We start from the raw sequence: 22682 nt of genomic DNA on the forward strand, positions 1-22682 counted from the left end.
CCCCACTCGCATCTGTATTGCAGCGTGCCTTGCCAGACGGTAGTAGGTACCATTTTTATGATGGTCTTTGGTATGACCTGACCGCAAGTAGAACTCGCGATCTCTTGATCAAGACGGGGACACGCTAACCACTAGGCCAACTCGCAGGGCATCTGCTCTGTGATTACAAATTTCTAAATGGAAATTAACTTTTACTCTAATATTATTTTCACTACAGGAGGTTAAACACTTCCCACCTATACTACCCACCTAAAAATCCAATCTCTAGTAATGGATATGAGCGCTTGTTTCATCAAAAGGCTCCTCCTATCTACTGACACACTTTGTTATACACACAGAGAAACTCCAATAGAAGGATCGTCTCCATGTTAATCCATAGATTAGACACTGTCTGTGCACTCTGATACAGCGCTGCAGATTTGCCCTGAAGGGGAAAAAAAGGCATGCACCATAAGCCAGCTTAATATGAATGCTAAAGCCCTCCTGCTGTGGAGGTTATCTCCCATATGACTCAGTCTCACAGCTTGTGTTTGAAGCCAAATTTGGGAATAAACAGCGTCTTTCCCAGCCCTGTGATGACCTGGCGACTTGTCCAGGGTGTACCCCGCCTTTCGCCCATAGTCAGCTGGGATAGGCTCCAGCTTGCTTGCGACCCTGTAGAACAGGATAAAGCAGCTAGAGATAATGAGAATGATGAGCGTCTTTCCAATAACTTCAATATTATATTGATTTGCCTTTGGTGAAATCTGATTTCTCACCAGAAATTGATTGCATAGAAGTAAAATCAGCCTTCTTGTACTTTTAACCTCATTCATGGAAGACCTTCAGCAACTGACTAATGCAGTAACCTTTCAATAAAAGAGTGAAGGGTGAAGAACCCCGGTCTCCTTTCCGGTCTATTACCATGAGGTAATATTTCACCTCTCTTCTCACCTTTCAAAACCGATACCCAAGCTTGTCAAACCTTGTCCGTTACCACTTCCTGAAAACCTTCAGCAGTATTCCCATGGGATAAATGCATGTGTCTGAAGTGAGACAAAGGCCTGCTTTATTTTAAACATGTGTGTATGTGGGTGGGTGGTATCTGGTTTTCCATTAACTAGACAGAGTATAATTAATGAGTGCTCAGATGTTTTCAAGTGTATTTTGGGAAATGACATCATTGTTGCACTTTGGCTGATGTTTTGTCCCAGCTTTCTCCTAGGTGATGTCAGACACATGCTACCGATTTTTTTTGGAACTAAAGTAGGAAGTAATTGATGTGTAATTTCCTACTTAAAAACTGCTGCTTATTTTGGGCCCATAAAAATAACAGATTATTCATCAAATAGTTTTTTGAATAAGATGAAAACCCGAATGGAGAGCTCATAGATTAAGCGAGTTCACTGACTAACTAACTGGAATTTGTCCAAAATGGTCAAATTTGGAGTAGCATCAGAAAATAAAAAGTACATTATTGTACCTTTAGGAGTATAATGGCTCGTCACCGAGGCAGTACCCTCTAAGGTACTTATTTGTACCCTTTATATACTGCTTGGGAACATATATACCTTTTTGGCCCTAAAAAGGTACAACCCCGATTCCAAAAAAGTTGGGACAAAGTACAAATTGTAAATAAAAACAGAATGCAATAATTTACAAATCTCAAAAACTGATATTGTATTCACAATAGAACACAGACAACATATCAAATGTCGAAAGTGAGACATTTTGAAATTTCATGCCAAATATTGGCTCATTTGAAATTTCATGACAGCAACACATCTCAAAAAAGTTGGGACAGGGGCAATAAGAGGCTGGAAAAGTTAAAGGTACAAAAAAGGAACAGCTGGAGGACCAAATTGCAACTCATTAGGTCAATTGGCAATAGGTCATTAACATGACTGGGTATAAAAAGAGCATCTTGGAGTGGCAGCGGCTCTCAGAAGTAAAGATGGGAAGAGGATCACCAATCCCCCTAATTCTGTGCCGACAAATAGTGGAGCAATATCAGAAAGGAGTTCGACAGTGTAAAATTGCAAAGAGTTTGAACATATCATCTACAGTGCATAATATCATCAAAAGATTCAGAGAATCTGGAAGAATCTCTGTGCGTAAGGGTCAAGGCCGGAAAACCATACTGGGTGCCCGTGATTTTCAGGCCCTTAGACGGCACTGCATCACATACAGGCATGCTTCTGTATTGGAAATCACAAAATGGGCTCAGGAATGTTTCCAGAGAACATTATCTGTGAACACAATTCACCGTGCCATCCACCGTTGCCAGCTAATGCTCTATAGTTCAAAGAAGAAGCCGTATCTAAACATGATCCAGAAGCGCAGACGTCTTCTCTGGGCCAAGGCTCATTTAAAATGGACTGTGGCAAAGTGGAAAACTGTTCTGTGGTCAGACGAATCAAAATTTGAAGTTCTTTATGGAAATCAGGGACGCCGTGTCATTCGGACTAAAGAGGAGAAGGACGACCCAAGTTGTTATCAGCGCTCAGTTCAGAAGCCTGCATCTCTGATGGTATGGGGTTGCATTAGTGCGTGTGGCATGGGCAGCTTACACATCTGGAAAGACACCATCAATGCTGAAAGGTATATCCAGGTTCTAGAGCAACATATGCTCCCATCCAGACGACGTCTCTTTCAGGGAAGACCTTGCATTTTCCAACATGACAATGTCAAACCACATACTGCATCAATTACAGCATCATGGCTGCGTAGAAGAAGGGTCCGGGTACTGAACTGGCCAGCCTGCAGTCCAGATCTTTCACCCATAGAAAACATTTGGTGCATCAAAATGGAAGAAACGACAAAAAAGACCCAAGACAGTTGAACAACTAGAATCCTACATTAGACAAGAATGGGTTAACATTCCTATCCCTAAACTTGAGCAACTTGTCTCCTCAGTCCCCAGACGTTTACAGACTGTTGTAAAGAGAAAAGGGGATGTCTCACAGTGGTAAACATGGCCTTGTCCCAACTTTGAGATGTGTTGTTGTCATGAAATTTAAAATCACCTAATTTTTCTCTTTAAATGATACATTTTCTCAGTTTAAACATTTGATATGTCATCTGTGTTGTACTCTGAATAAAATATGGAATTTTGAAACTTCCACATCATTGCATTTCGTTTTTATTTACAATTTGTACTTTGTCCCAACTTTTTTGGAATCGGGGTTGTACATATGGTTACCTTGAGGTCTAATAATGAGCTGTAGGGGGTACACATTAGTGTAGATTGTACCTTGGGGGACAGAAATCAACTCCTATCTTGCCTTTATTTCTTACAATGATGTTTTGAATAAGATTTAAAACGTCTCTGATGTTTTACTATGATTTGATAGCATCTCTATGAAGTAGTCCTTTTTTTTTTTTTGGACAGAATCATGCCAATTTTCTTTGGCAGCGTTTGACAAGAAATTGGCTTAAAATATGAAACCGCTTGAACGGAAGCAGAATCGCACGAGAAGAAAAGTGCTGAGCTGTACAAAGTAAATTGAGCATGCTTTAGTAGACTCTGTGAAAGCCATCAGCCCAGCAGAGGCCATTTCGCTAAACTTCCTTTGCCTTTCCTTTAGAGCAGTGTGTTTGTGTGCGTGCACGCACGCATGCAAGCATCAGCTGCCGGAGCGGAGAATGGAAACCATGCAAACTCTCACATCACCCTAGTGCCATCATGTGGTGACTGGAAAAATAAAATAATACAGCACATTTCCCATCATGGAGAGGTCAGAAAAGCATTTATTGAAGATGATGTCAGAGGGTTAAACCATGATAAAGGGAGAAAAGAATCACGGTACCTTTACACATCACTGCTAGTCGCAGGTCTTCACAAGTTTTCCAAAGTAAACTGCTTTAGAAAGGTTATGGCACTGCAAGACAGGCGTCTTACAAGGATAGAAACTGGCAACACAATTTATTAAATGTACACAAATTACAAGTATAAGTAGTAGATCAGTAATCTAAGAAAAACGACTTTAGAGCTTTGATTCAAATGTAAAAACATAAGAAAATACCGTCACTTCAGTATAGCGTATGAGAGTTAATTTACATTTAAACGGCTGCAGGCGAACTCCTGCAAAAAGTAGTGTGTCTAGCAAAGCCAAGCCTTCGGACTGAAGAATCCAAGCCACCACCCGGATGAACACACTAGGATTTCACTCAAACAATAGGAAGGTCACTTGTATAATTGCACAAGCTAAACTGTCATGTATGCATTACAACAAATAATGCAATGTCAATTGAAAAGGCAAAGTGTAATATATATGCTATTCGTGTAAATAACTGAAAGCTTTTACATTAGAGATATGACTCACAATACGGCACATCTGCAGCATGCAGTGATTGCTTAAGCTGGCATGTAGAGTGAGAAGATGCATCGTATGGGCTATACTACAGAGGCACGTCACCTATTTACAAAAGAAAAAAGTGCCGAAATGTCACTGGGGCGAAACGAGCAAGCTAGAGAAAACCTTGACTGCCAAATTAATAGCACAGTGAAAATTTTTTTTTTTTTTTTAAATAATAAACAGCAGATCTTTTCAAAAAGACTTGTTTCCTCATAGGATGACACAAAGTGGAGAACTTGCTAAAGCCCAAAAAAATAAAAAATAAAATAAAAAGCGCCCGAACACATTTTTAAACCATCCCAACAGGAAATAGTACATATATTATTACTTAATAGAATCTATATTAGATATATAATTAATATTCATTATATGCACAGCGTACAGTCAGACAACTGTGTGCACCGTATAATAGTATATCTATTTATACTTAAATAAGCAATATAACACATTCACATTTATAACCATCATATACCGCATTTCAACAGATAATAAAGTAAAAGCAATACAAATAAAATGTTGGTCTACAAAGTAAACCAATACTTTACAATATGCGTGTTTGGTTTTGGTTTCTTTTTTTCTTTATTGAAACGTCTCGTGCACAGAGAGGTTTCAATGTCTGTCGGAACTGGTTTGAAAATAGGCTGGGTCTAGGTGCTTCGGTAGCATGAAGGCATCTTTTTTGGTTTGTTTTTTTTTTTTTTCCCCAAAAAAAAAAAAATTTAAAGAAAAGCATCTCAGACTCCATCTAGGAAAAGGATCAGAGCGGAAACCTCGTATGGAAGACATACTGTATGCTGTAAGCCCTTAGGATGGAAGAGTCATGCACGGTATAGGTGTAGCGATGCTCTCTGTGGTTCCTAAAAAAAATAAAATAAAAATAAAAACTACCGCTTCTCGAGGTGATGGCGTGTAGAAAAAGAGGTCGGGCTATCTTTTATGGAACCTATCCAATCTTAAGATGGCTTAAAGGTGCTACAGGTAGGATTAGCAGTTGTAATTACAAATTAATAATTAGTAGTCCTTTGCTTCCAGAGTTAGCCCCACAGTACAAATGTGCGAATATTTGAGCCGACTTCTTCGTCCTGTTAGTGCGCCGTGGCATTTAATGACAAACATCAATGTCGAGAGCAATTTTTTTCCTTTTATTCCCCCCTTTTTTTAAACAAATTTCACAAAGTCGCCTGGGACGACAGGAGCTATGGGAACGAGTGTAAAGTCGTGACTTTTGCTTAATGCTTGTAATCTTTTGAAACGATTTATGATTACCACTTACACACCACATAGCTCCTTTAACAACCACATGTTTCTAGTACGTTCACAAAGTGTAAAACCCATAGAGAACCTTTATAGTATAGCGACAAAACAGGAGTGACTAAAGAATAGTCCCTTTTGGCTAATTCTAGTTAACAGAGTACGTTATAGTTGGAGGGCCATTAATCACTTTTGCCCAAAGCAGCACAACATCAAGAGAACACTCAGAACGAGAAAACACCAAAGTACAATTCAACACCAGGCCTTTCACGCCACAAGAAAGCACGAGTTTCTGTCCTAGTCTACGTCTCCACTCTGATTAGGCTAAAAGCTGCCAGTTACGGTGTTCACGTAAATCCCAGATGCCTTGCTGCCTTGCTCTCGGGATGATCCTATCTGCTCATAGTGAAATGATGGGCTACACTGAGGCATGAGAGGCAAAAAATTTGAGCGTTTAACTAACACCAGTGTGTCTGTGTTTTTCGCTGACAGGGAGTTACGATGAAACTGCCTTCGCTTCTCAGGTTCAAGGTGCAAACCTGCTCTTTTGCTAACTTGAATGTATCTTCCACAGATCCAACATGCAAACTAATACAGCAAAGAACACCAAAAAATGGGAAGGAAGGAAGGAAGGAAGGAAGGAAGGAAACAGAGACCTGCACATACACGGACCTCAAACACAAGCAGGGTCGAAACAAACCCAAATTCTGTGCTTTAGGACTTCATGGAATTCAAGCAATGTTCACCACTACATACATAGAGGAGATGCGAGAAGATGTATACACTCAGAGCGGTTAGATATTAGATTAAGCAAGATTAAGGAACTATATAGGAGCAAAAGAATTCGTTAGCATCATTCATTGATATTGAAACTCCACGTCTGTCTATGCAAAAGAAACACGTAATTAGTTCAAACACCGAAACGGAAAAGCCAAGCCCCAAACACTGGCCACAGCACAAGCAAAGCTCCTGAAGGTGAAATGACTCCTAACCTGTGAGTAAAAGAAGTCCTCTCTCAATCTCTAGAAAAGGCAGAAGTGCCACAACGGGCACCGATAGTTACATTACAATCACTGCTGACAGCTATTCCCGCTATGGGAAAGAAGGAGAGAACTTTCCGACTATATTACAGCAAAACTGCACAAACTCCAGGCACAATTTGGGTTGGCAACATTAATGTAGAGCGATGTAAAGTAACACGGCCCTGGGAATGGGAGTCATTCAGGGGTGCGTAGGTCCCCATCAGAGATCTGCTAAAGGTCTCAGGCCTCAGAATGGCACTGAAAACCGACCGCAGCAGGCTGGAGGAGTGCAAAGAGCTGCCTTACAGCCTTAAAGGCCAGTGAGATCAACAATGGCCTTGATGAAGATGGTGTCATCGCGGATGTAGGAATTCTTCGAGTCGAGCTTGGAGAGCGGGCAGAAGAGAGGGCAGCCGCTGGCGATGTTCATGTCGCTGACGGGTCTCTGGAACGACGAGGACGAGATGTCGGGCCTGAACGCGTCGATGATATGCTCTCTGTTATTCTGGTCCAGCAGCATCAGGGTGACCTGCGAGTGTGGAATTGGACAAGGTTTTTTTTTAATCGTTATAGCTTCTCATAATGCAAGAATGTAATTTATTACATGGACAAATGTTTTAAATCTCTTTCTTCTGATATCTTTAGAAGGAAGTTCAATCCATCAAGCAGGTGACTCTGGCCAGAATTAGGCCTACTTCAATATTTAAATTGGCCACACAAAAGATGATAAATTCTCTACGTACTCTCTACTGGACAAGATAAGGAGCACATAATGTCCACCCAGCTGCAAGAATACAGTACCAGTCAAAAGTTTGGACACCCCTACACTCATTTCATAGAGTTTTCTGTATTTTCTACATTGTAGAACAATACTGAAGACATCAAAACTATGAAATTACATACATACCCACCCACCCGGGAGGTCCGTATCGTGAAATACCGTGACCGAGGTCTTGAAAGTACTGAGCGAGGCCCTCTGGGCTGAGGTCAGTATTCAAGGCCGAGGTCACGGTATTTCACCATACGGACCGACCTTAAGCTGGTAAATAATGTTTTTTTCTTTACCAAATTCTAACAGAAAACGAGAGCGCCCGAAAGGGAAAACTGAGCCGAGCCACCATTTTGAATCCTCAATCACGGCTGTAATGCAAATTGCTTCCTCCTCGGTATACAAGTGCACTTCCATGGCAGGGAAAAAAAAAAAAAAATACATTTTGCTGCCTATGTAGTCCCCCTTTTATATAAAATTGAGTCATTCAGGATTCAGCCATGTTTTTGCTCGGCGTTAGTAACAGTTAGAGGTTTTTAGCTTTCTCCTGAAATGTTTTATTTTATTTCTTCTTCCTCAGGGTAGTAAAACTCGCTTTCGCTGTGAACACTGTCATTATCGCTATCCATGCTGTAAAATTAATGCTATTCTCCTGAGAAATGCTGGCAAACATTTATAAGATTTTTGATAAAAATCTTATAAATAAATCTTATAAAAAAAGATAAAATGTTGACAAAAATTGCTACCATGCTTGTTGTTGTGAACAAGTGAGTCGCCAGTGGTCCGTAACAGGGGTCCGTACCGTAGGATATGGACCCGCTCACCAGCCAATCAGAGCGCAGGATTTGATGGAAACTGGACCACGAAAAAAATAAATGGAATTGTGTGTTAAAAAAACCAAAATGTTTCATATTTTAGATTCTTCAGCGTATCCAGCATTTACCTTGACGCTTTGCACACTATTGGCGTTATCTTTACCAGCTTCATGAGGTCGTCACCTGGAATGCTTTTCAATTAACAGGTGCCTCGTCAAAAGTTAATTAGTGGACGAGTTTCTTGCCTTCTTAAAGCATTTGAGCTCAAACAGTAATTATTCTATCCACAGTCACTGGATATGAGCAATCGCACGCTCTGATTGGCTACTCTACTACTAGTCTATCAGCTCATATACTGTGAGTAGAGGAGAGGGGGGAAAAAAAAAAAAAATATGAGGGGAGCATGTTGCTGAACCAACTGAGGATGAAATAAAAACTCGACTCGAAAACAAAACCCCAAAAAAGCAACAAACTATGGAATAGAAGTATTTGATGATAAGAACGTCTCTTATTTTTCAAGAATTATTATTATAGTATTTTTCACAAATTGCTCCAGTCATTTCGCCAGTTTGTTTACATTCTAAGCGGGAATTATTTTGTCAGACGTTTTGTATAGTTTTTATTTATCGAATTTGCAAAAAATAAAACCGCTCCGTTTCTCAAAATCCACTGAATGTGGATAGAATAAAACAAATTATTCTGCTCAAATCTTATCATACATGGCTTATAGCCAACTTGGCGCTACGTACCTCGTTGGCTATCAGCTCATGTACGACTCCATTTCGTGGAATAACTTAAATAGTAAATAATAAAAATACAGTAAATGGCCCTATTCTACAGCTGTAGTAATCCATACAGTATTGTCAAGAACCGCTCAACGAAGTACAGAGAAACGACATCCATCATTACTTTAAGACACAAAGTGTCTTTTAATTAGTAAAAATAAATTAAAAACATTGAATTAGGAGGTGTGCCCAAACTTTTGACTGGTACTGTATGTTTATATCTATTACAATTAATAACACAAATAATTACAAATGATACAGTAAAAAGTGTGTTCCTTAATTAATTAAAAAAAAAAAAAGGTAAATTGTTGGAAACTGGTGTGGTAAGTTGGTGAGGAGTAAACCACGATGGAGTGTGCTGTTACAGGAAATTAATCAATCAATGACTGGTGGTGTGATGCGACCCAACATGAAACAGAGTTACATAATGAACACCATTATACAACAGTTAGTTACGGTCCACTAATTGATTGGTCAAGCGGCGTTCCAAGAGTGCTGATATTTACTATAACGGTACTTGGACGTTTCCCTGTGTGCATCATCAGATGAAGAAGAAACGGAAGAAGGGATGCAAGTTTTACTGGTGGCAGCTTTAATGGGACTCCGTGTGAGCTAGCTAGCCAGATAGACGACAGGCTATAAAGTGAATGTAGCTCCTTCGGGATCTGTTTCCACTAGCAGAGCAAAATTAAACAGACCATTTGGCCACATTGTGTCTGAAACGTTACTTACTGGATATTTTCTTGTTTATAGAACCGATGTATAAAAGCAATGCGACGCTCGAGGTTGTGTTGCCGTACTGAATGTCCGCGCAGCTGTGATTATCTTCAGCACTCGTGAACTGCTATAATTTCACCCTGCCCACATTTTGCTTTGGAGACACTTGTCAGACGAATGTGTGATGAGAAATACCTTCTGGTTAAAAGGCCACTTGAGCAAGGCATCACTGTGTCCCCTCATCACCACGAAGAACAGAGACAAGTGAGTGCCGCGCCCTGTTCCGTCCCCGTTCAGGTAGATGCGCAAACACATCTTGTAGCCGTACTTGCTTGTATAAAACGCTGCAAAACAGACAGGAATGGGTTAACAGGTGGCATGACCACAACAGTTAAAGGTCCACTATGTAGGATTTGACCAAATGAATGCCCCCCCACCACCCCTCCCTTTCCAAGCGGGTATTAGAACATACAGCAGCCATCAAGTGCCCATAGTGTACTTCCAATACGTACATTCACTACCCCTTACTTTTTATTATTTCGCTATATAATAAATATGGGGGCGGCACGGTGGTGTAGTGGTTAGCGCTGTCGCCTCACAGCAAGAAGGTCCTGGGTTCGAGCCCCGGGGCCGGCGAGGGCCTTTCTGTGTGGAGTTTGCATGTTCTCCCCGTGTCCGCGTGGGTTTCCTCCGGGTGCTCCGGTTTCCCCCACAGTCCAAAGACATGCAGGTTAGGTTAACTGGTGACTCTAAATTGACCGTAGGTGTGAATGTGAGTGTGAATGGTTGTCTGTGTCTATGTGTCAGCCCTGTGATGACCTGGCGACTTGTCCAGGGTGTACCCCGCCTTTCGCCCGTAGTCAGCTGGGATAGGCTCCAGCTTGCCTGCGACCCTGTAGAAGGATAAAGCGGCTAGAGATAATGAGATGAGATAATAAATATGAGCCTCCATTTTTCAAAATCTGAGTTCTCCAACTTGTAAGCCAGCATCAGCAAACACTGATTCCTCTTCTGTGTCTTCCTTCCAGATTCATACTGCCACTTGGGCAAATTATCAATAAAAATTCCATTTTGTATCACTGCTATGCAGATGACACCCAAATTTATTTTGCTCTATCACCTAATGATTATGCCCCCCTTGAATGTCTCTACCAGTGTATCGATCAAATCAACAGCTGGATGTCACAAAATTTTCTTCAGCTGAACACAGATAAAACAGAAGTAATTCTATTTGGAAAAAAAGATGAAAGACTCGGGATTACCACTATTCTTGACACAAAAGGGATTAAAACTAAAGAAATGGTTAAAAATCTTGGTGTTTTCATTGACAGCGAGCTAAACTTTGACAGGCACATGAAAGCAATCACTAAAACGGCATTTTATCACCTAAAAAACATTTCCAAACTAAGAGGACTTATGTCAAAAAATGATCTGGAAAAACTAATACATGCCTTCATCTCTAGTAGGGTTGATTACTGCAATGGCCTTTTCACAGGCCTGCCAAAAAAGACCATCAAACGACTTCAGCTGGTTCAAAATGCAGCGGCGAGGGTTCTCACACGAACAAAAAGAACAGAGCACATTACTCCAATTCTAAGGTCCCTTCACTGGCTTCCAGTAAGCTACAGAATTGACTTTAAAGCATTGCTGCTGGTGTACAAATCTCTAAATGGTAGAGGGCCCAATTACCTCTCTGATATGTTGCAGCGGCCGAACCCAATCAGATCTACCAGATCAAAACAGAAAAATTTACTATTAAAACCAGTTGTTAAAACAAAGTATGGCGAAGCAGCTTTTAGCTACTATGCAGTACAGCTATGGAACCAACTGCCAGAGGACATTAAAAATGCTCCTGCTGTTGGCAGCTTCAAATCTAGGTTAAAGACCAAGCTGTTTTCAGATGCTTTCTGTTAAATAATTAATATTGTCTTCTTTACATTTTTATAATCTTTACTTTCTCTGCATGTTTTAAATTTACTTTAACTTTATTCTATTTTATTCCGCTGGTTTCTTTTTTTTTCTTTTTCTCCTCCTATTTGAACTACTACTTCATTTTATTATTTTATTTCTACTATTGTTTAATTCTTATTTTCTTTTAATTCTTTTAATTATTGTTTTAGAATAAAAATAAAATTATTTTATGCAATTTTATTTCTCTATTGTTTACTGTTTTTACTTCTGTAAAGCACATTCAACTGCCATTGTGTATGAAATGTGCTATATAAATAAACTTGCCTTGCCTTACCTGTAAAAATACAAAAACACAAAAAACGCTCTCCGTTTGTCCATTCTGGGTTACTGTAGCGGTGCGACATGGTGGCTCCGTGGAAGTGGACCTGTGTCCTATGTAGACATAAAGGGCTCATTCTAAGCTTACAAAAAAAAAAATAAATAAATAAAAATTCATAGTTATACGCCAATAAAACATACTAATGAATACCATATTCCATTTCTGCTAATAGATCCCCATAAATCCTACAACGTGGACCTTCAATACTTACTTGCAGTTGATAAAAGAATAAATAAAAACTTGCATCTGTACCAGGTGAGAACATGGCCGGGGCCCTTCCAGCTACAGCGTCTTGCCTCTTCTTGGCGAAGTCGGAGATCTTCCACACAAAAACGCCATCGTAGGTGGCAGCTGACATCTCTCTCATCTTGCTCTCCATCTCCACGATGGAGAGATCCCTCAGCCCCACCGTCCTCTCCAGCTGACGAACCTAAAGCGGGATCCCAGAGGCAGACGCAAGTCGTGTAAGGTCAAGGATTAGAGAAAGTTTGAAAGTGAACATGGTAAATCATACATTTCTACAACTTCAATACGTTCCTTTCTCTGGTTCCTGTATTTATATAGTCCAGCACTAAGCTGTTACTGTTTTCTGAATACAGGAGAGAGAATCGGATTGTGTGCGCGCTTCTTTGACACAGAATGGCAGCTTGAGTGGCACATGTATGGCTAAAAATACACATGGACAATTAATATCCACAACTTTGTTCAAAATACAAACTCATGGATTGCTCTTCGACCATAATTTCGCTGATGAAGACAGGCAGCCAACAAAAGGCTATTTCTTCCTTAATATTGATATGTACAGAAGTTTTCCTGTAAATTATGAAGCAAAGTAAGAGTGGAATAATATATGAATACTTATGCATATTTAAGTTATTCTACGAAATCGAGTATATGAGCTGATAGCTGAGGAGACGCGTAGCGCCGAGTCGGCTACAAGCCATGTACGATGAGATTGAGTGGAATAACTGTTTTATTCTATCCACATTCACTGGATTTTGAGAAAATCTTGTTTGATCTCAAATTCGATAAAGAAAAACCGTTCTTAAAAACCTTTCAATGGCTGCACGAATTGACTTTAACGTTTTGTTTTGGTCTTTTTTGTAGAAAGTGCCATCTTGCCGAGGTATAGATTACCTTTAGACTAGGGATGGCGAAAACTAAAAAAAAAATCTTGACCGACCACCGAGCCTCATTAGCCAGTTAAAGTTGGTTAACCTATGAGTTTAAACAGGGATGCAAACGGCGCGCCTTTTTCACGGCTCGTGCAGATCCGATTTTTTTTGGGGGGGGGGCGTTGGAGTGTCTGAATAATTTCATCAGAGTAAATTCTGTATTAAAATTACTACATAAGCAAATGCCATTACAGTCCATGAAAAAGCCGTGAAAAAGTCGGCATCTGCGCCTTTAGTTTGTGTGGAGAGATATGATCTGCAATAACATGCATTGTTGGCTACAGACCGAAACATACTTTCAGAATGCACTGGCCAAGGCAGGACTAAACTCCATGTGCCTTCTAATAATAATTAAAAAAAAAAAAACAGAATAGTAATTTGTAAGCTAAAAAGCCTGTGTCTACACTTTTCTTTCGCCGAGTGGCAGCTGTGTTCAACTGGGGCGGGACATGACTGAATGGGTGTTTCTGATTTGTCAGCTGTCTTTAACTGGGGCGGGAGGGCGGGACATGACTGAATGGGTGTTTCTGATTTGTCAGCTTTCGTCCTAACACCGCATGGCATGGCCCAAGCGTTTACAACACAGAATTCCAGGTTCTCCGCTCCAAAATCGGCAGCTTCAAAACGATTGATTTTTTTTTTTTTTCACCGACAACCAAAAAAAAATTAACCGGTTGACGTTGATTCAGTCAACCACCGGTCAAACGGTCATCGGTTAACATTCCTACTTTAGACATTTATTTCATTCTTCCTTGGACATTTTAGTTCTGTAATTTTCAAACGTCAACATTTTGAACCAGTCTTAAAATAAGTAAATAAATAAATTGAATGTTTAAAGATGAAGAATGTAAACAAACTGGCAAAATGACAATAGCAATTTGTGAAAAATGCTATAATAATCAATCATTCTTGGGGGGGGGGGATGCATTCTGAATATCAAATACTTTCCTTACATTTTTTGGGGTTCTGTTTTCAAGTAGAGTTTTTATTTTGTCCTCGGTTGGTTCAGTAACATGCTCCGCCATTTTGTTTTTCACTACTCATGGTATACGAGCTGATATCCTAGTAGTAGATTAGCTAATCAGAGCATGTAATTACTTATATCCATCAACTATTCATTTGTACCCTTGATTTTAACATCTTTATTTGAAGCACCTTGTTGTTGAGGATCTCGATCTTGTCCTGGTCGAGCCGATGCTGGCGGTTATAAGCCTCCATGGTGGTGGCTGAGCGCTCCATCTCACGATTCAGCACGCACACGATGTTCTCGAAGGTGCTGGCCTTCAGCTCGAGCTCCTGGCAGCGACGGCTCAGCTCGGCCACCTTGGTCTTCTCGCTGTGCAGCTGCAGCTCGAGGGCGGCGCCGACGGCGCTGGGCAGTGGGGTGAACGAGGTGGCCAGGGTGGGTGCGGGTGGTGCAGGAGGTGGAGGATTAGGCGCGGGCACACACGGCACGCAGGGCCCCTGCACGGGAGCCCCAGCGCTCAGCTGGCCCAGCTTGACTTCCAGCTCACACAGAGACTGCTGCAGCTCCTCCAGCTTGTGGCTGGCCAGCTCCAGGCCCTGCGGCTGCAGGCTCTCCACGCTCACCTTGATACCCATGATAAAGTGCAGCAGCAGATTCAGGTGCTCGTACGAGCACGCCCGCTCGTGCTCGTGGATCTTCTCCTTCTCTACCTGGAAGTGAGTGAGCGCGAGTTGAGTTAGGGTTTTTTTTTTCCTTTTTCTTTGGAGAGGAAAAAAATATGCAAGACTGTTTCCAGGGTTTCAAACATTCCAGGCTGTTAATTTTCTTGCTAAGCATTTACTACACCATGAAAACAGAAAATATCAGGCAGGATAAATGTCTTGGGTCTTTATTTACTTTTAATACTTAATATTTTAATTGCCATGTCTGGAAATTAGTGACTTAATTCCATAATTCCTGAAAAAACACTTCTATGTATCTCCCCCCCCCACACACACACACAATTCAGTTCCCACACATGAGCCGGCTCTTGCCATCATATGACAGCTAACAACAGAGCAGGGTGAAGGCTGATAACGTGCTTCCTCCAAAACACACGAAGCCAGCTCATGCTGCACAATCAGCAGAAAGCGCTGTCTGCCCTCTTCCACATACGTGAGCTGACAGAAGGCTATGATTTGCGAATGTCACAGTTATCGACAGGGGAGATAGGGTGGAGTACGCCATCCCTCTCAACCAGAAAGCACAGCCAATGTTGCTCTCGACCATGGATGGCTGTGGAATTGACAGCATTTAAAGGAACAGTCCACCGTACTTCCATAATGAAATATGCTCTTATCTGAATTGAGACGAGCTGCTCCGTACCTCTCCGAGCTTTGCGCAACCTCCCAGTCAGTCAGACGCGCTGTCACTCCTGTTAGCAATGTAGCTAGGCTCAGTATGGCCAATGGTATTTTTGGGGGCTGTAGTTAGATGCGACCAAACTCTTCCGCGTTTTTCCTGTTTACATAGGTTTATATGACCAGTGATATGAAACAAGTTCAGTTACACAAATTGAAACGTAGCGATTTTCTATGCTATGGAAAGTCCGCACTATAATGACAGGCGTACTAACACCTTCTGCGCGCTTTAACAGCGCATTGATACGGAGCTCAGATATCAATGCGCTGCCGAAGCGCGCAGAAGGTGTTAGTACGCCTGACATTATAGTGCGGACTTTCCATAGCATAGAAAATCGCTACGTTTCAATTTGTGCAACTGAACTTGTTTCATATCACTGGTCATATAAACCTATGTAAACAGGAAAAACGCGGAAGAGTTTGGTCGCATCTAACTACAGCCCCAAAAAATACCATTGGCCATACTGAGCCTAGCTACATTGCTAACAGGAGTGACAGCGCGTCTGACTGCGTCTGACTGACTGGGAGGTCGCGCAAAGCTCGGAGAGGTACGGAGCAGCTCGTCTCAATTCAGATAAGAGCATATTTCATTATGGAAGTACGGTGGACTGTTCCTTTAAGGTGGAAAAGCTTGTAAAGTTGATAGACGGGTACTCACAGACATGTCGCAGCCCACAACGTGAAATCTGCATGGGGTGCGGAATTTGGTACACAGCTTAATGTGATCCACGTACTTGGACAGAAAAGATAGAAAAAGCATGAACATCATATCAGTTCAGCAGGTTGTTGGAGTAATAATAATAAAAATTCACTCACCTTCTCTCTAGGAATTTTCTTCTTCGCACAGCCTTCACAAATCATTGGGTATTTTGGACAAATCTCATCATGCGCCTAAAGATCAAAGCACAGCATTTTTTTCCCCCCCATCGCCACATGTCAACCTTTTGGCTTTGTTCCACAACCATGCCCACATTTTAATAATTATCGCATTTAAAAAAAAAAAGAAAAAAAAAAAAACACTACATTTCACCTTAATGTTTTTAAAATGAAAAGGTTCTTTGCAGTATTTGCAGTTCAGAGTCCTCTCGGGGCATTCCCGCTCGTTGTGACGTTCTAGTTCGTTGGCTCTCAAGAGCTCTTTGCAGGAGGGACACGGGATGATCATAAAATCACACCGTCCCTCATGGGTGGCCTTGGGAGAAAGAAAGAAAGAAAGAAAGAAAGAGAAAGAAAGAAAAAGAGAGAAAGAAAAAGAGAGAAAGAAAGAAAGAAAGAAAGAAAGAAAGAAAGAAAGAAAGAAAGAAAAAGAGAGAAAGAAAGAAAGAAAGAAAAAGAGAGAAAGAAAGAAAGAAAGAAAGAAAGAGAGAAAGAAAGAGAGAAAGAAAGAAAGAAAGAGAGAAAGAAAGAGAGAAAGAAAAAGAAAGAAAGAAAGAAAGAAAGAAAGAAAGAAAGAAAGAAAGAGAGAAAGAAACAGAAAGAAAGAAAGAGAGAAAGAAAGAAACAGAAAAGAAAGAAAGAGAGAAAGAAAGAAACAGAAAAGAAAGAAAGAGAAAGAAAGAGAAAGAGAGAGAGAGAAAGAAACAGAAAAGAAAGAAAGAGAAAGAAAAAGAGAGAGAGAGAGAGAGAAAGAAAGAAAGAAAGAAACAGAAAGAGAAAAAAAAACAGAATAAGTGTACAAACACATATGAATGACATTCATCTGAACCTTCCACCCAAATGTTGTGCAAATGTGAAGCGAATTTCCAAAATGTCAGCAGGATAGCACGTGAAATGATGTTGCATCACTATGGAAAGATTGTTCACCGACATACTGCACATTTCTGGAAAATGATCTCGTTAAAATTGCTAAAGTGTACATGTGTGGCAGTCTGGGGAAAAACCCATCAGATGTCACCGTGGCTGAAATCTAGTAATTAATTAATTAATTAATTTTGGGGAAGCCATGACCTAATGGTTAGAGAAACAGCTCTGGGACCAAAAGGTTGCTGGTTCGATTCCCTGGACCAGCAGGACTGGCTGAAGTGCCCTTAAGAGAGGCACATAACCCCCAACTGCTCCGGCAAGTGTGGTGGCGTACCTTGTGTCTGATTAGCCAAAGAAAAACTGATGGTGTGATTATCAGTTTGGGCAGGTAACCTGGCCATAAAAAATAAATAAATAAATGGGAAAAAAAAATTTAACCTGCTTACAACATACTTTAGCAATTTTTTTTAATTGACTGTTTTCATTCATCTTGCCTTGATTATCTTCCTGCAAACATCACATTGAGTAAACACCGATTTCAATAAATGTTGCCGTTTAAAGGAATACGCCACCCCCAAGTGAAATTGAGTCAGTCCCTGCAGTCCCTAGAGTTGGATGATTGAGCCAAAGCGTTTTGTAGCCGACCCAGCCATTGTCCTGATCTGGAAACGTCCCGGTTAGCTTAGCTTAGCGTAGTCGCTGTAATCCGGCGTGTCCAGATAGCATTGTCGTTGCAAAAGTGAATCAAATAACTCAAGATTTTTTATAATTATTTCTCATGACCTGTACATTCACAGAGTACACATATCAATGCTAATTAACACGGAGGGATTTACTAGACCAATTTATATCTGGAACTATTTTCGGCCACAGCGCAGGCAAAGCACCGCTGCAGGCGCAAAGACACCACGCAGCACCACAACTTCCGTCAATACACCAGTGTTACCAGGGAAACCAGGGTTTTCAGGTGCTGCGTGGTGTCTTTGCGCCTGCAGCGGTGCTTTGCCTGTGCTGTGGCCGAAAATAGTTCCAGATATAAATTGGTCTAGTAAATCCCTTCGTGTTAATTTGCACTGATATGTGTGCTCGATGTGAATGTACAGGTCATGAGAAATAATTATAAAAAATCGTGAGTTATTTGATTCACTTTTGCAACGACAATGCTATCTGGACACGCCGGATTACAGCGACTACGCTAAGCTAAGCTAACCGGGACGTTTCCAGATCAGGACAATGGCTGGGTCGGCTACAAAATGCTTTGGCTCACTCATCCAACTCTAGGGACTGCAGGGACTGACTCAATTTCACTTGGGGGTGGCGTATTCCTTTAAACATTTTCTGCTTCAAGTGTCAAAAATGAACTTGACTCGTGAGACCAGCGTAGACTCCGGTGAGTGAGAGGAAAGGAGGTACGCGTGTTTCAGGGCTCAGTGCTCGCTGAGATGAGGTGCTCATGAGATGCAGTCATGATCACAAATATCTTTCATGACACCTTGCGCTCACTTTTTTTAATGACCGCATGCCCTGATCCTGCTGTGCGCGCTCAGGTCAGCCATCCTCACACTCTTTTAAAAACACTGCTTAAATGACTGAAACCTTGCCTCATCCTTATTCCACTTTTTCAAATATCTAATACTTCCATTTCGTCTTGTTCAAATTCGCTTGACGGATTGATGAAAACCTCACCAGTACTCACAGACTGGATGACTTCAACGCACCTCATATTCTTTGATGGTGCCTGTCCAGCTGCAACCTTCATTGATACAAACAGCTTCGAGGGCTTCGACTTCTCTTTTAGCAGCATTGTCAGGAAAAGCCTGTAGGATATTACAGACATCATGAGATTGCAAAGTCTCATTAAGATCACACAGCTTTGCAATCTTGTTCTGTTTAGTTGTACTTTTAAATCTAGTGAAGGTGTCAATATTAAAGGAACACGTCAGCATTTATTACCTCCAACAACTTTGTTGGAAGAGGTTATGTTTTTGCATCCATTTCTTTCTTTGCTTCCAACCTAACTCAAAAAGAAGTGAATGGGTTTTGATGAAATTTTGAGGAAAGGTGAACCATGGGCCAAGGAACAATTGATTAGATTTTGATGCAAATCCAGATGTGGAGCCAGGGTTTGGTTTTTGGGTTGGTCCTCAACATAACTCAAAAAGCAGTGAACGGATATGGATGAAATTTGGTGTACAGCTTTAGTATTATCCTAGGTTCAAGTGATTTGATTTTGATGGTGATAAACATGTGGCTTGGTGGAGGTATACACTCTACCGAGTGCCCTTCTAGTTTCCATCTAATTTCTATCCGCCGTACAAACAGAAAGCCTGTTTACTCCAAACTTTAAAAAAAAAAGGGGAGTGGCTGAATTCAGTCAATAAACATTTCAAATATGCAAATAGTTTGTTCAACTATTGTTCAAATTATAAACTTCTATGATACTGTATGAAATCTGGTCATAGGATCAGACAGATATGAGAAAGTCTTATCAAAACTATTCTTACACTTTTATTCAACTTTCAAAAACAAATAACTAGCAATTTCTCCATCTGAAAAGGAATATTAATTTTAGAAAGGCTGAGGAATTCATTAACGTGTTCTACAAATTACAGATGTACCAAGATAACATTGAGTAACTGAGATATTAACGTGTGCCGATGCTAGCGTGAACTTCTACACTGGTATCACGCTGGATTTCTGAACCAATACCCTGACGTAAACACCGGACAGAAGTTATGTTGAAACATGCTGCCATTGTACCCCTCCCCTCCCCAGAAGATTTGCTTGGTTGCTGTGTGCTCTATGATAATATCTTTAAACAAATATGTTTTCTTTAGGACAAAACCAAGATCTCCAATACTGGAATTGTACTGAAATAAAAAATAAATAAATAAAAAGGAATTGCTGCTTTTTCTTTCTTGAAAAAAACTTTTATTAACTGCCTCAACAGCTGTAGTTAGACTTTCACAGCAATGAGCTTTAAGTAAACAGGTTTTCTGTTCTTTCCTCAGTACGGAGACACGTGTCAAATTTCCTGTTTGGTAATCACAAGTACAATACAAACATGGCAGATAAACAGTGACGGTTAAAAAAAAAAAAAGCTGAAGCATTTCCTTTAAACAACCCAAAACTTTCATAGTTGAGACTCTTGAAAGAAGTCGTGTTTTTGTATTCTTGGCGTTTTATCAAGCAGCATGATGAAGGAGCTGCCTGCAAGGCTTTTTCAAGATGATCTTCCCACACATGCTGAGAACACGTTGGCTGATGTTCCAGAATTATGAGTGTAATAATAATAATAATAACAATAATAATAATAATAATAATAAACACGGCGGCACGGTGGTGTAGTGGTTAGCGCTGTCGCCTCACAGCAAGAAGGTCCTGGGTTCGAGCCCCGTGGCCGGCGAGGGCCTTTCTGTGCGGAGTTTGCATGTTCTCCCCGTGTCCGCGTGGGTTTCCTCCGGGTGCTCCGGTTTCCCCCACAGTCCAAAGACATGCAGGTTAGGTTAACTGGTGACTCTAAATTGACCGTAGGTGTGAATGTGAGTGTGAATGGTTGTCTGTGTCTATGTGTCAGCCCTGTGATGACCTGACGACTTGTCCAGGGTGTACCCCGCCTTTCGCCCGTAGTCAGCTGGGATAGGCTCCAGCTTGCCTGCGACCCTGTAGAAGGATAAAGCGGCTAGAGATAATGAGATGAGATGAGATGAATGTATTTGACTTGAGTTTAAGATCCCTTACATGTTTAGCTGTGGAGTTTTATTAGATTTTTTTTTTTAAATTCAATATTTCTTTTTTTATTGGAGTTTTTAAATAGAATTTATTTTTGAAATAAATTTATTTACAGACAACTATTTTGATTTTATAACAACATTTAAGCAGAAGCTGTTGACTGGCAATGTGAATTATTACAAATATTATAAAACTCTAAAAATATGTCAGTGGTTTCGATATTTTTCTTAGGAGTTTTTATTATTATAGTTGTAGTAGCATAAACAAGAGTCATCAGGAGATGGCATATCCCCCCCCCCATGAAATCCCACTCCAAATTTTCCTAAGTTGAACTGGTTGCCATGGAAATACGGGGGGGAAAAATTACAGAAATCCCAAAATGGCACAACTCCTCTAGTCACTTAACTGTCAGATTTCATGAAAAAAATTCCTAATATTTTTTGAGTTATGCTCCGGAAACTAAAATGTTTACAGCCAGCCAGACAGATGGACGGACAGACGGACAAAGCGATAGCTATATCCCCCCCACATTCTATGCCAGGGGAATAATAATAATAATCATCCCAATTTATTTTTTAAAGCATGCATTTATACTGATTTTAATAACCTGGAAAAGCCTGATTACTAAATTTTATTATTATTTTTTTTAAGATGTACAGTACGCATTATGTAATACACATTTTATGTATATTACACATTTTGTTTTATAATAAATCCATGCACAGCCATCAACACTATCTTAAAAGTAGACGGCCTTTCGATTTCATAAAACCGGTGAAATTTATTTCCCTCTGAAATTTGGTCATTGTGATATATTCATTTCTGTAATATCTTAAAAAACAGGCCATTCTGTGGCTGGGAAGATATAATTTGAGGGGATTAAAGCAAATAATGTGCATGAAATCACTCGCTTTGCGCAGTCAAGCAGACAGAGGAAGTCCGTGTGTGTGTGCGCATGCGCAGGTTTGCCACCTTTTTCTTCTTCTTTTGGGTTTTACAGCAGTTGGCATCCACAGTGTTACATTACTGCCATCTACAGGTTTACCTTTGACCGTGCCCTGACAGTTCCATCATTCTGTCGCTAAATGAAAAGCTGATCACACCAAGGTGCTCACTGATAGCCGATATTTATTAGTTTGGTCCTGCGTTTCCTTTCCTTCGTATAGAACATAACGTCTTTTCTTCTCGCTTTCCGTTACTGTAGTCGGTCCTTCACGTTTCATTCGCGTCCTCCGTTTCCTTCTCCTGTTTCAAATTTGTATCCCATAAAGCCTTGCGCAAACAGGGAAAGCCCACCACGTAATGCATGACGTAGTATCTTGTATTGCATCACGGTTAAGTAAGAAATAATAGCTGAGAAAATTAGGTCCACATGGCCCTAAATTCATTAATTGTTCTATGGAAAAAAACTTGGAAGTCTGATTTGAATTCAGTAGCTTTCGGTCCACTAAACAAAAACAATTGGGTGTCGGGGAAAATTACATATACATGTTATTTACCAGCTGGGAGGTCCGTATCATGAAATACCGTGACTGAGGTCAGTATTTAAGGCCAAGGTCACGGTATTTCACCATACAGACTGACCGCAAGCTGGTAAATAATATACATTTTTTTCTTTACCAAATTCTAACAGAAAACGAGAGCGCCCGAAAGGGAAAACCAAGCTGAGCTGCCATTTT

At 40.6% G+C, this 22682-nt stretch overlaps 1 protein-coding gene across 4 annotated transcripts in view; it reads right to left on the reverse strand.

The window, feature by feature from the left end:
• Positions 1 to 3711: 3711 nt before the first annotated feature.
• The window catches only part of traf2a (Tnf receptor-associated factor 2a), a 28024-nt gene continuing 9053 nt past the window's right edge, over positions 3712 to 22682 (reverse strand). The window contains exons 3-11 of one of the 4 annotated variants that reach the window (XR_009651445.1): positions 18990 to 19088; positions 16559 to 16720; positions 16345 to 16419; positions 16187 to 16261; positions 14317 to 14838; positions 12198 to 12416; positions 11942 to 12039; positions 11386 to 11422; positions 9979 to 10040 (exon numbers count right to left, since the gene is read on the reverse strand). Coding sequence is in view for 1 of the 4 variants with exons in the window: in XM_060907378.1 (XP_060763361.1) it covers positions 6921 to 7139; positions 9892 to 10040; positions 12239 to 12416; positions 14317 to 14838; positions 16187 to 16261; positions 16345 to 16419; positions 16559 to 16720; positions 18990 to 19088 (1479 nt within the window). In the remaining 3 variants the exon portion in view is untranslated. Of the gene's footprint in view, positions 7140 to 9891; positions 10041 to 11141; positions 11251 to 11385; positions 11423 to 11941; positions 12040 to 12197; positions 12417 to 14316; positions 14839 to 16186; positions 16262 to 16344; positions 16420 to 16558; positions 16721 to 18989; positions 19089 to 22682 lie in introns of those variants that run through there. The other 3 variants (XR_009651447.1, XM_060907378.1, XR_009651446.1) reach the window with 3 other exon arrangements.

This window comes from Neoarius graeffei, chromosome 24, assembly GCF_027579695.1.
Source record: "Neoarius graeffei isolate fNeoGra1 chromosome 24, fNeoGra1.pri, whole genome shotgun sequence".
In the NCBI taxonomy this organism is placed as follows: domain Eukaryota; kingdom Metazoa; phylum Chordata; class Actinopteri; order Siluriformes; family Ariidae; genus Neoarius; species Neoarius graeffei.